At 37.4% G+C, this 11,816-nt stretch overlaps 2 protein-coding genes across 2 annotated transcripts; both read left to right on the top strand.

The window, feature by feature from the left end:
• LOC103153664 (calpain-9-like) lies at positions 1-5,319 on the top strand. Its single transcript, XM_016662070.1, has 10 exons — positions 1-278; positions 370-406; positions 839-919; positions 1,001-1,058; positions 1,414-1,478; positions 2,147-2,215; positions 2,320-2,398; positions 4,231-4,347; positions 4,908-4,966; positions 5,062-5,319. Exons 1-10 carry the CDS (start codon positions 1-3, stop codon positions 5,086-5,088), a joined length of 870 nt encoding a protein of 289 aa, XP_016517556.1. The 3' UTR covers positions 5,089-5,319.
• A 780-nt stretch (positions 5,320-6,099) lies between these two features.
• On the top strand, positions 6,100-11,367 carry LOC103153634 (protein sister of odd and bowel-like). Its single transcript, XM_007574633.2, has 4 exons — positions 6,100-6,643; positions 8,294-8,370; positions 9,737-9,851; positions 10,197-11,367. The coding sequence occupies exons 1-4, from the start codon at positions 6,367-6,369 to the stop codon at positions 11,174-11,176; spliced, it is 1,449 nt and encodes a 482-aa protein (XP_007574695.1). The 5' UTR covers positions 6,100-6,366; the 3' UTR covers positions 11,177-11,367.
• Positions 11,368-11,816: the final 449 nt, after the last annotated feature.

Genomic DNA, 11,816 nt, shown 5'->3' with positions numbered 1-11,816 from the left:
ATGATTTCCTCTTGTTTCAAAGAGGATTCCCTCAAACTCAGACCTCATGTCCTCCTCTGTCCTTCTCAGGCTCCGGACGAAGAGGACCAGGTGGGGAAGGACTTCTTCCGCTACCACCCGTCCAAGGCGCGCAGCAGGACGTACATCAACATGCGGGAAGTGTCGGAGCGCTTCACTCTGCCGCCAGGGAAATACCTGCTGGTCCCCACCACCTTCCAGCCGCACCACGAGGCCGACTTCCTCATCCGCATCTTCTCTGAGAAAAAGGCCGAAGCCATGTGAGTACAGCGTCAATGCAGGACTCAAACCCGTAACAAAATGAAATGTTTTACGACTTGCAGCTGTAACAAAATGCTACGTGTTCAACAGAGAGATGGGGACCAATGTGGACGCAGATTTACCTGAGGTAAATAAGTCACTGATAATCAGAGCTGGTAGGAACTCCTGTTTTGTATCTTGACTTCTACTTGCAGTATCTTTACTCTTAATTGAGTAAAAATTTCTGGATACTGTTTTTTTTCTTTGAGCAAATTATTGTTGAAATTCAAATTTTAAATAACTAGTTTGTCTAAATTGAGGCACAAAAACAAGACAAACAATGTAATTTAATTTAATAATGTAATTTTTAAATATTAAATGATGTTTTGATCAGTTACTTGAATCGCCTTTTTACCAAAGACGTTTTCTTTTCTTGTTTCTTGGACGGCTTCCTTACTTGAGTAGAGATACGTAGAAGTAGTGCTACTCTTGCTTCTCCACCCAGTTCTGCTCTTAATAAATCATATCTTGAGTTAACAAATTGACTCTGCTGGTCCTGAGGTTTTGTCTCGTCCTGCAGCCACCGTTGCCCAGCGCTCCAGAGGACGAGACGGAGGAAGAGAAAGACCTGAGGAGGCTGTTTGAGCAGCTGGCCGGTTCGGTAAGAAACGCTCTTCCAGACTCCCAGAGTTTAAATGAACAGCAAACGAGTAACTTTTATTTTTCCTCAATGTAACGACAGGATAAAGCGATCTGTGTGAGAGAGCTTCAGGAGATGCTGAACGGTGTTCTCAGCAGACGTAAGTAGGAAAGCAAACTAACTAGATCTTTGTTTTTATCAGAATGGATGTAAAAGAGAAGAAAATGTAAAGCAAAATAACTACACCACAAAAACACAAAACTTGAAATAACAAATGGATAAAGTAGTCACTTCTTGGTGCTAATAAATAATAAAGAATAGAAACAGGAAAACAAAATGTGCTCAATTAGGAAAAGAAAAATCTAAATAACACAAACAAAACACAAAGTCCCAATTTCTTCTGTATTTTAAAAAATGTGGCGTTGATTTGACCTTTTTTTCTCAGGAATCTGTTGCTTGAACCTGAAGCAGACATTTTTTGAATAATTACATGTTTTGTTTTTTTTTGTCTCCAGGAAGAGAGATTAAGTTTGATGGCCTGAGTCTGAGCACCTGCCACAGCATCATCAACCTGATGGACGTATCCTTCCACCTCATGACTGCAGGTTTAAAACGGCTCCTGTTCTGCTAAAAGGAGGAAATGTTTTAAAAAGGATGTTTGGTCTTAACCAAAACAGGACATCTCAAAGTGTGGTGAACGACTTTATCAACAATAACTTCTAACTTTTCACCAATCTAGTAAATGAATCAACAGAAGCAGGAACACCGCCCCCTAAAGGCAACAGAAAGCTACTACAGCTTAAGAAAGATTTAGCATTAGCTTTTAACTTTAGGTATTAAATTTCCTGCCTTTTTTCTTTTTTACCCGAAAACCTTAAAAAATATCCTGCTAATAGAAGTTATGATAAAAACTTTGTGATAAACAGACTCATCTGAAGGAAGTTTTGAAGGTGATTCTGTTGGATTGTGTGGACTACTTTATTGGAGGATATTAATTAGGCTCTAGTGGATTTAAAAAGAACATTTTATTTGAGATGGCTCGGTTCTGTTCATCGTGAGAAGAACTGATCTGGATTCCAGTTCAAGAAAAGCTTGAAATATCCCTGTAATGTTATAAACGGAGACAATGACTGGAGTTCCTGTAAGATTTTTGTACTTTTTTAATAGATTATGAGAAATAGGTTGGTGATACTGGATGATGTGATTATCAAGATGTTGGTAAAGATTTTTCCTAACATAGTGAAACAGGTGGACAACACAGGACAGATGGAGTTCCAGGAGTTTAAGGTGTTTTGGGACAAGATGAAGAAATGGATTGTATGTACTGATTTATGTGGTGAAATATTTTATTGGTGAAGGGTTGAGTAAATTTAGCTGCTGTTGTTATTGTGAAGTTATTTAAGACCAGGTTGTTGTTGCAGATGCTCTTCCTGTCGTTTGACACCGACCGGTCAGGAAAAATGTCTTCCTATGAGCTTCGCACGGCTCTTAAAGCCGCAGGTGAGTAAACTGACCAGCTTCGTATATGTTATAAAAATATATTTTAACTTTAAAAAGAAGGACTTTTTATAAGCAATATGCTCCTCAGTGAAGATATTGGTGGAGTGGGTGTTGTGGGGGGAAAAATACCCAAAGTAATCTTTTTGAAGGCAAAAAGATTATTCTTTCACATGCTGTTAATGCCGGCGCTGCCCGGTAGAACAACTCCGTTAACTAAATGAAACCTGGAGATGTAGGTTGATTGATTCAGTGCTGTGCGCCACAGCAAAGAGGAAAATGACATACAAAACAGTCGAGGAACAACTTTAAACCACTCATATTCTTTTTTTTTTTTTGCTCTGTGTATCGGCTACGCTACACTGACACGTTGCCGTAGCAACTGACTGACAACGGCTCCACAATATGCGTCAGGATTCAATACCAAAAAACACTCAAACGTTTCCCGCACTGTGGAAATATTCTAAAGTGATTTTTGTTGAATGTTACATTGATGTATAATCATGAATCCACCTTGATGAGTTGCAAGGAAAGTACAAGTGGAGCCTTACTCTGTTCTGCATTTTCTTCCCAGTGTGAGTCTTACAAATGGTATCTTGTAAGACGGATTTGCATAAGGACGTGATAACGACATCCTGCAGCTTGGTTAGGGCCCTGGCTTTTCACAGTAGGAGCCAAAAGGTGGATTAAAGAGGAGATGAATCAAATGGTTGTTAGTTTTATAACTTTGTCCTGGACAGGAACTGAGGTTACAGATCAAAGCTGTTTGCTTCAAAGTGGTCATCTTTTCTCTGTAGCTTCAATAAAACGTTTTATGACTGCTGGCCTTAAAACAAAAGGCTGAGCCTGCTCTGAGCAGGGCGGGGTTTGATCTGCAGAGCACAGTGAGACAGTCATTGGGGGAAACTTCAGATCTCTTTGCCTTTGGATAACTCTTTGCATGTTTGGTGCTTGAGTGGATATCCAAGATATATCTTGTATTTTTAATAAACTTTGGTTGGTTTTAACTCACTGATTCTTCTGGAATCTCCTGCATCAGCGAACCTTAACTGGAGACGTGAAAGTCTCCAACAACACAATGAACAGACATTCAGTCCGTTACAGCTTCATGTTTTAGGCTTGATGTTAATTTTGTGATTATTAATAAGTGACCGCTGTGGTAGATTAGCTAATTTAAACACCTGCTCTCTATTGATGATCTGTCAGAGTTGGTGTGTAGGCCACCTTTTTATTTTGTCACTGAACCGAAACAGACCGGATTCCACAGCACATCTAAATGTTAAGTTGTCAAAGTCAAGCTAGCATAACTAACCTCCCTCTCAGTCATTATTTTTGTTTTGTTAAAACTTTTTCCTAGTTATCTAGTTGTCGAATTTTTGACAAGTAGCAAAGCGCTGCGTCTCTTTTTCTTTTATATATCATGCGTACATTTAAGATTTGGCGCGTTATGTTGACAACTTGACAGCTAAAACCAATGCTAGTCAGTTTTGCCTCCCGCAGGAAGATGGGAGGAGAACAAAGTGAGGCGTAAAAGAAGGGCCTGGATTTTACAAAGGGTTCTTTCTGTCAAAGAAGGACTGAGAGTAAATTTTAGAAAACAATAATATGATATTACTGGTTAGATGGATTCTGGTAGGTTTTTAGTTCTGATTTGTTTAGGATGCATTTTTAGGAACAATATTTTTATATGGACTTTCATGAAGTTTTCTGATAGACTTTTCTACGACCCTTCCAGTTAAAATCTGAAAGCCCAGAAAATGTGTGACTTATTGTTGAAGTGGATCTCATTACATGAAGTGACGGGTCACGTCTAAACTCTGCTTGGGTTCATGCAGGTATGAACCTGAACAACCAGCTGCTGCAGCTGATTGGCTTGAGGTTCGCAGACGATAACTACGACATCGACTTTGACGACTACCTCACCTGCATCGTCCGTCTGGAGAACATGTTCAGTACGTTAAAAAAATTAACTTATTCATTAGAGACAGCAGTAAAAATCAACATTTATGATTGAACAATATTAATCCCTGATGAATGTTTTTGATTTGCCACAATTCAGACCAGAGTTATAATAGGTTTTTTTTGTTTTGTTTTGGTAACTTTTTGTCTAATTCAGTTTTTAAAGTGTGTTTTCTAGTTTTTATTAGTTATTATTGCTAAGTTTTAGTTTAGGTTTTATTATTTATAGTAGTAGTTTTATCTATTTCATACTTTTAATTAATTTTTAGGTGCAGAATTAAAATCAAAGTATTGCATGGTGATTATGAAAACATTAATTGGATAAAGAACACTTAACAGAAGATAAAATTTTCAAATTATTAGTTATTGTTGACTGTGGCGTTTTCACCCAACTTTTTCTGTTGCCATTTTGTTTGCTGACATAAGTGACACCAGAAGAAAACTGGTTATTTTTCCCATTAGTCACTAGTTTATTTTAGTTTATTTTTGTTGTTTTGTTTTTGTAGCTAACTATAGTAACCTTAATTTAGACTGAATTGTGTTTCTTATTTAGGAGTTTTCCAGGCCCTGGATGAACACAACAGGGGAAGAGTAAGAATGAACATAATGCAGGTAAAAACCCTCACATAACTCCGGCTGAAATCAAATTTAAATTTGATTTAGCGACAAATCAAGTTGATTTACCTGCATTTTTTCCTCATTTCCAGTTCCTTTTGTTGTCGATGAATGTCTGAGAAAGAGGTGAACGCAAACTACAGGAGGAGCAGAAAGCAGTGATGAATGCCTCCATGTTGCTTTTTCGTACTTTAAAATCTTTATCTGTCCAGTTTACAAGACACTGATTTAATATTGTGAAACGCTTCCTGCACCAAAGTATTCAGTTGGTTAAGCTTTGAATTTTGCTGCCTTTTCTTCACTCAACAGCTGAATGCAAACAAAATGTTAATAAAAAGATCTAAATGTTATAAATATGTCTGCATTTGTTTTGTTTTGCATTTTCATTTACATAATAAGTGAAATCAGTTTAATCAAACTGGTAAGACACAACATTTAGATTATTATTAATTATTATTGTTAAGATACTCTGCCTAACCAGATAATTTAGCTCTCAGTCAGACTCTGAATTCTAATAGGATTAGGACCCCCCAAAGTACAAACAAATAAATTTCTGAGTTTAATCTCAGAATTGTGGATTTTTTTCTTAGAATGTTTTTGTTCTCAGATTTGTTATTTTTTCCTCAAAATTCTGACTTTATTTTTCTCAAAATTTTGATTTTAACCTGAGAATTGTAACTTTTTTTCAGAATCCTGACTTTTAACCTAATTTTCATCTTTTGCCCTCAGAAAAAAAAAATTCTTGAAAAATTTTCAGATTAATCTCAAAATTTGAGTTTTTTTCTTGCAAATTTAATTTTCTTCCCCTCAAAATTCAATTTCTTTCCAAAAATTTTACTTAAATCTCTGAATTTTTTCAAAATTCAGATTTTAATCTCAGAATTCTGACTTTTCTCTGAATTTTAATTTTTTTCCCAGAATTCCAAACTTTTCCTAAAAATTCTGACTTTATTTAATTATTTTTTTCTAGAACATCTTTCAGACTAATCTAAAAATTTCGGAGTTCTTTTTTTTAAATTCCTGACTTTTACAAACTCAGAAGTTTTCCTTTATCTTTTTTCTTTAGAAAATTTAATAGATCAATCTCAAAATTTCTTGTACATTTTTGGCAGAAATTGACTCATTTTTTTCTATCTACAATGTCTCTAATGCGCCGTCGTAGTATTTTATATATTCGTCGAATAAAAATTATCTAGCGTATCACCAATAATTCAAACTTGTCACTTATTCATTTGTGACGCATTCCTGTTTGTTTCTAACGTCTCATGTCTGCGCATGCGCGCCTTGCCGGGAATCGGAACATGACAGTTTAAAAACAGCAGACACTTTAACTGGAAGAAGCAGGCTGGTTTTGTCTGTATGAGTCCATCCAGACGGCACCAGGAAGACCGCTGGGGATGATGGAGGACTGTCTGGGCTTCCAGGCGCAAATCGCCTCGGTAATAGAGATTTTGGCCAATTCGGCGGTGGTGGAAATCTGCAAACTGGTGGACGCTGGCTATGCGGCTCTGCGCTCCCAGATGGACCTGGAGCTCGACAAGAGCCAGAAGGAGAACGATGCCCTGCGGCAGAGGCTGCAGGAAATGGACGTGAAGATGAGGAGCTGCGAGAAGAGGCTGAGGAGGAGCCGCCAGCGGGAGGAAATGTACGCCGTCCATTTGAAGCCTGGAGAAGGTAAACGGACGGAGATGGCGCCGGTGGGACCGTTGGTGTGTGAATGAGCAGGATTAGAGGAGAGGTTTGGGGTTATGTCAGGATGGGGATGGGGATGATTGTGAATCCCAGACGAGCTTATTGGTGTGAGAGATCAACTGGTGACAACAGCTGTCTGAGGCTGACGCTCAGTGGGCGTGGCTTCCAGAATCCCCCTCCACCAGGGCCGACCAAAGCCTTTTTGGGGGCCTGAGCAAATCTTAATTTAGGGCCCCCCATACCAATATATCAACACTGGATGCTTCGTCATTCCTAGTTTACTCCAAGGCAGTGGTGTCCAAACTTTTTGACAATCTGGCCAAAAATATCAAATTTTGGAAAAATAAATAAAGGTGGGTATAAAATATACACAATATTTTATTGAATTGTAGATTTCAAACATAAAATGCTCTTGCAGGTTTTCCAGATTAAACAAAAAAACAGCAAACCATATCCAACATTTTTAAAGTTCATCTTATTTTTATTTATTTTTTGTGTCCTTTTATCAACAAGAACTAGACATGGCTCACTCTTGATTTATTTTGCAAAGTTTATTAAATGATTGTGCCCAAGTCTGCATTTTAGTAAATACCACTGGAGTTTTTGTGTTTTTTTTTATTTTTTTGTCTCTTTTTACTAAAATACATTCAAAACAGAAACCTGGATGAGTACTCTGTGTTGGACTTTATATTTTTCCATTTGCCTGGCAAAGCAAAATTAAGACATTCTTGAATTGAGATCAAGGGCCGGCCGAAATCGTTCAGAGGCTGCAAATGGCATTGTGGACACCCTGCTCTAAGTCCTTGTCTACATGTAGCTATGATATCTGATAAACTGAACAGATACTGTGAAAACTGTAGCATAAGAGGAAAAGAAACAGAATTGTTGGAGATGTTTAACCCAATAAAACAATTTCCAAGGCTTAATCATGATGTAATATAAATGAAATAGTCATTGAGTGTCTTTCAAAACAAATAGAAAATAAAACATTATATTTCCCTTAAATAAAATAAAGCTATTCATGTCCATAAAAACAATATGTATTGTCCATAATTTTTCAGCACACAGTTTTCCTTTCTAAACAAAATAACCGAAGACATGATACCACTTATTAAATAAACAACATGTCTTATCACAAAACACAATTGTGCATATTTACCTCATTCTGCTTTCCAACGACGTTATTTTAAGAATTTCCCTCTAGTTCCTTCATTTCAGCAGTCCATAAAACCCACGAAGAAATATACCGTTATTCAAAATGACCACAAGGTGTCACTGTTGGACAAACAAAAGAGCAGGAGAATTTTAATTTCTCTCCATTTAAAAGCAGTAAAAACGAACGATAACAAAAACTCTGGCCAATGTAAATGTTTCCTGAAGGCGTTGTTTTAGAAAGAGCAGGAGTTTTTAAAGAGAGAAAGTGGTAGATTATATATATTTGATTTGTAGCATTATTTTTTAACAGAACCAAACCTGTAGACCTTTTCTGTGACGACCTCAAAACCTAAAAAACGATGGTCCAGAACAACTTCAGGCAAACCTGACTGAAAACCAAGTCATGCATTAAAGGAGTAGCTTTTTTTTTTTTGGTAAAGAATAATGCATAATACAGTTTTATGTCATATTTTTCAGTTTCTGGCAACCATCAGCCTCTGTTGGCGCCTCTTCCTGCAGCATCTGAAGACGTAACATTTCATCATGTCTCACAGGTAAATATAAATTGGAATTTAAAATAAAGATGTCCAACTATTGTTGAGAGAAAAAAACAATATTCAATGGAAAATCACAAAGAATTAAGAAATATTATTCTTAAATTGACAGTATATACACTCATAGCCCAAAATATCATCACGTGATTCACAAATTGTCGCCACATATCATAAAAGAAACAGTTCAAGCATTTATAACACAACTAAATAAAACAACAAACAAAAATACTTCAATGAGAACCGAAGAGTTTATAAGAAAGCAGCTAACTGGGAGACATTTTACTTAATGTAAAGCACGGTGGTGGAAGCATGATGGTTTGTTTTATTTCTACTACCGTCTCCTAGATTTACCTGTCAGTATATGCTGTGATCAATAAATATCTTATTTTTACATGACATTAAGACCAGCAGTGATTGAAGTTAAACAATAAACTATACAAAAACATTTCTATATATTTTAAGTGCTGTATTTGATCAATAGAAATTTAGACAATATAATATTTATTGTTTTAGAAGTAAACAGGAGAAACGGTCAAGTTTTAAAGTTTTCTTCAAGTTATTATTTTCAATACGTACACTGTAAAACATTTGAGCCACATTTGTGTCGACTATCTTCTACTCTTTAAGTCAAATAAATTTAACAAGTTTTAGATTTTGAACCTCTGATAAAGTTCATTATCAGATCAGAAATTTTGTTCATGCAATTTGAAACAAGAATTTAAAGCAAAATAAGTAGTTATTTTATCTTGATAATGTGAGTAAAATAATAGAGAAATGTGACCTTTAACCGGGGCAGATTATTTTCTTGCATATTGTGAAATAATTATTTGGTTTAAATCGCAGCATTAAGTTAAAACTCAAAATTCAAGATTAACAAACTTAAAAAACTGTTTAGAAAACTTGTCTCTTGTTAAATCAACTTCATGAACTTTAATTTGAGTCAAAACCAAAACAATTTTCTTGTGACTTAAATTGGATCTTCAAGGCAGCAGGTGGACTTTCATTTTCAAGTTAAACCACCTTCAAATGTTTTACAGTGTAAACAACGCATCAATAATATTAGTAACAAAATAAAAATATACACTAATCAAACACAAAACTGACTCCTCCAGTATACACATTGTACATTTCAGTCTGGAATACATATAATTTGTCCTTTATGTTACTATTATCTTACAGTTTCCAAAATGTACCTTCAGTTATATTTATCAGTCTACAGTATCGATAATCTAAATACTGTCCTCCTGTACGATGAAAACTAACATTTTCTATTCTATTTAATCCATTCATACAACACATCCAATTATATTCTATGTTCACTAAAAAATAAATAGTTTATTTATTTGGTTTATTTACTGTATTCCAGCAAGAAGAAGCTAAGCTAGCCTTGCAGAAACAGGTGAAAAAGGAGCGAGAAAGCTGCAGCCTGGATGTGAAGGTGGAGGTCAACATCAGCACCGACTGTGGCGACCTTTCTTCTGGTGAGATGTCCTCCCATCGTAGTTTTAGCTGCTTCTGGTTGGTTTTTACTGATTTTTCCAGGACCTTTGATCCTGACAATAATGTTGCTGCTTTTTTTTTTGTTTTTTACATTTTTAGATTTTGCTTCTTATGGGAAATCAAAGAAAACAAGATTTTGCTGCCAATTATAGCAAATTTATGTTAAGAGTTTATATGAACTGTAACAAAGTATGCTTTTTTGAGAATTGTGATTGTTTCCTATGAATTATTTAGTCAGAAAATGTAAACTTGAAACTCCAGAGGTGAATGTGCATTGTGGATCCATTTTACTTGGAGAACTTCTTTCTCTTTCTGTCCTTTTTCAGCCCGGGATGAGAGTGAAGAACCTCCTCCTGCTGATATCGTCACTGACACCAGTACCAGCACCTTGCTGTCCTCCTCGCAGTCTTCTCCGTCTCCCACTGACGCCACAATAGATCTGACCTTCAGACCTCGAGCAAAACGGAAGGCCATGAAACCTTTGAGCAGCAGTTTTCCCGCCGGCAGCGTTGGCGTTCAAAGCCCCGTTAGCAGGGAGTTTACCGAGTGCCTTCCAGGCAGCGAAATGAAGCCAGAGGAAACTACAAATGACAGCCTTCATCCTTCTAATTTGGCAGCTGCTGTGAAATCAGAAGAACCCAGCGCTGACCTTAACTTGGACCTGGATCTGGCCTGGATGCAGGAGCGGGTCAGTCATCTTGGTGCAGCTTATGCAGTTGCACACCTGGGTTTGGGGAACACAAACTCTGCACATGCTTTGTCCTCCTTTCCTTCCCAGGGAGAGGCAGACGCTATAGACGGTCCAATGGCCGTCACTCATGAAGTGGCTGCTTTTGCGCCATCTTTTGACATGGCTGCCGTCATCGCCGCTCCACATCCTCCTCCGCCCTCCCACTGCACAGGTTCTGCAGCTAGACCACCTAGCCAACGGCGGCCGCCCAGGAACGGCGCTGCGTTTAATAAGGAGCTGCTGGTGTGCGCAGTGTGCCGGCTTGTCTTCCCAAACGCTGCTGCCCTGGAGCAGCACCAGCAGATTCACACGGGGGAGAGACCGTACACCTGCCCCCACTGTGGGAAAGGGTTCGCCCAGCCTAACAACCTGAGGGTCCACCTTCTTGTCCACACTGGTGAGAGACGCTACCGCTGTACACTGTGTGGGAAAAGCTTCATCTCTTCAAGTCACCTGAAAAGGCACCGCACAGTTCACACACAGGAGAAACCCTACAGCTGCTCCCGCTGTGGACAGTCCTTTAGCCAGATGTGTAGCGTTCGGAGACACCGGCAGCAGTCCCAGTGTGGCATGTAGATGGTGTTTAATCTTCCCTTAAGCCAGACTCTAAATATTCAGTCTTCTGTGTATCTGTGTGTGTTAATCGATCGTCTGCTTGAACAAAGGACATTAGACTTAACTCTATCTGCTACTTCATGACTGGTGGGTTTGTTGTTTTCAATGGTGTTGTCAAAGCTGTTTTAACCGAATTATTCTAGTCTCCAAAACATTTTCCTGTTCATACTTTTAAATGGACAAAGTGAAAAGATTACTTTTCTTTGTTACCCAAATAGGTTCCTAACTGTGAGGCGCCATTCGTAGAGTTACACAGTCAGAAATTAAGAGCATTAATTTCAGTTATTTAGCCTGTCATCAGAGGAAAAAAATTGGGAGTTCATTTTTCAAAGTCACATTTTCACTATTCATTTATAAATGTCAGAATTTGAAACTAAATATTTAATTAGCAATCTAAATATTTTATCAGACTAAATATTTTGTTAGCAAAACACTTAGCATCAAACCAAACATTTAATTAGCAACCTAAATATTTAGCTTCAAACTAAATTATTGGCTCCCAACTAAATATTTAGTTTGAAGCTAAGCATTCAGTTGGTAACTAAATATACTGCTCAAAAAAATAAGGGGAACATTTCACTTTAATTTTGTGTGTGGCTCC

This window comes from Poecilia formosa, unplaced genomic scaffold, assembly GCF_000485575.1.
Source record: "Poecilia formosa unplaced genomic scaffold, Poecilia_formosa-5.1.2 Scaffold358, whole genome shotgun sequence".
Taxonomy (NCBI): Eukaryota; Metazoa; Chordata; class Actinopteri; order Cyprinodontiformes; family Poeciliidae; genus Poecilia; species Poecilia formosa.
This window is presented reverse-complemented; position numbering and strand designations above follow the sequence as displayed.

Coding starts and splice junctions, on each gene's coding strand:
- LOC103153664 (XM_016662070.1), top strand. CDS start 1: ATGATTTCCTCTTGTTTCAAAGAGGATTCCCTCAAACTCAGACCTCAT. Junction 279..369: donor GAGAAAAAGGCCGAAGCCAT/GTGAGTACAGCG, acceptor CGTGTTCAACAG/AGAGATGGGGACCAATGTGG. Junction 1,479..2,146: donor GCATCATCAACCTGATGGAC/GTATCCTTCCAC, acceptor ATAGTGAAACAG/GTGGACAACACAGGACAGAT.
- LOC103153634 (XM_007574633.2), top strand. CDS start 6,367: ATGATGGAGGACTGTCTGGGCTTCCAGGCGCAAATCGCCTCGGTAATA. Junction 6,644..8,293: donor CCATTTGAAGCCTGGAGAAG/GTAAACGGACGG, acceptor CATATTTTTCAG/TTTCTGGCAACCATCAGCCT. Junction 8,371..9,736: donor CATTTCATCATGTCTCACAG/GTAAATATAAAT, acceptor ACTGTATTCCAG/CAAGAAGAAGCTAAGCTAGC.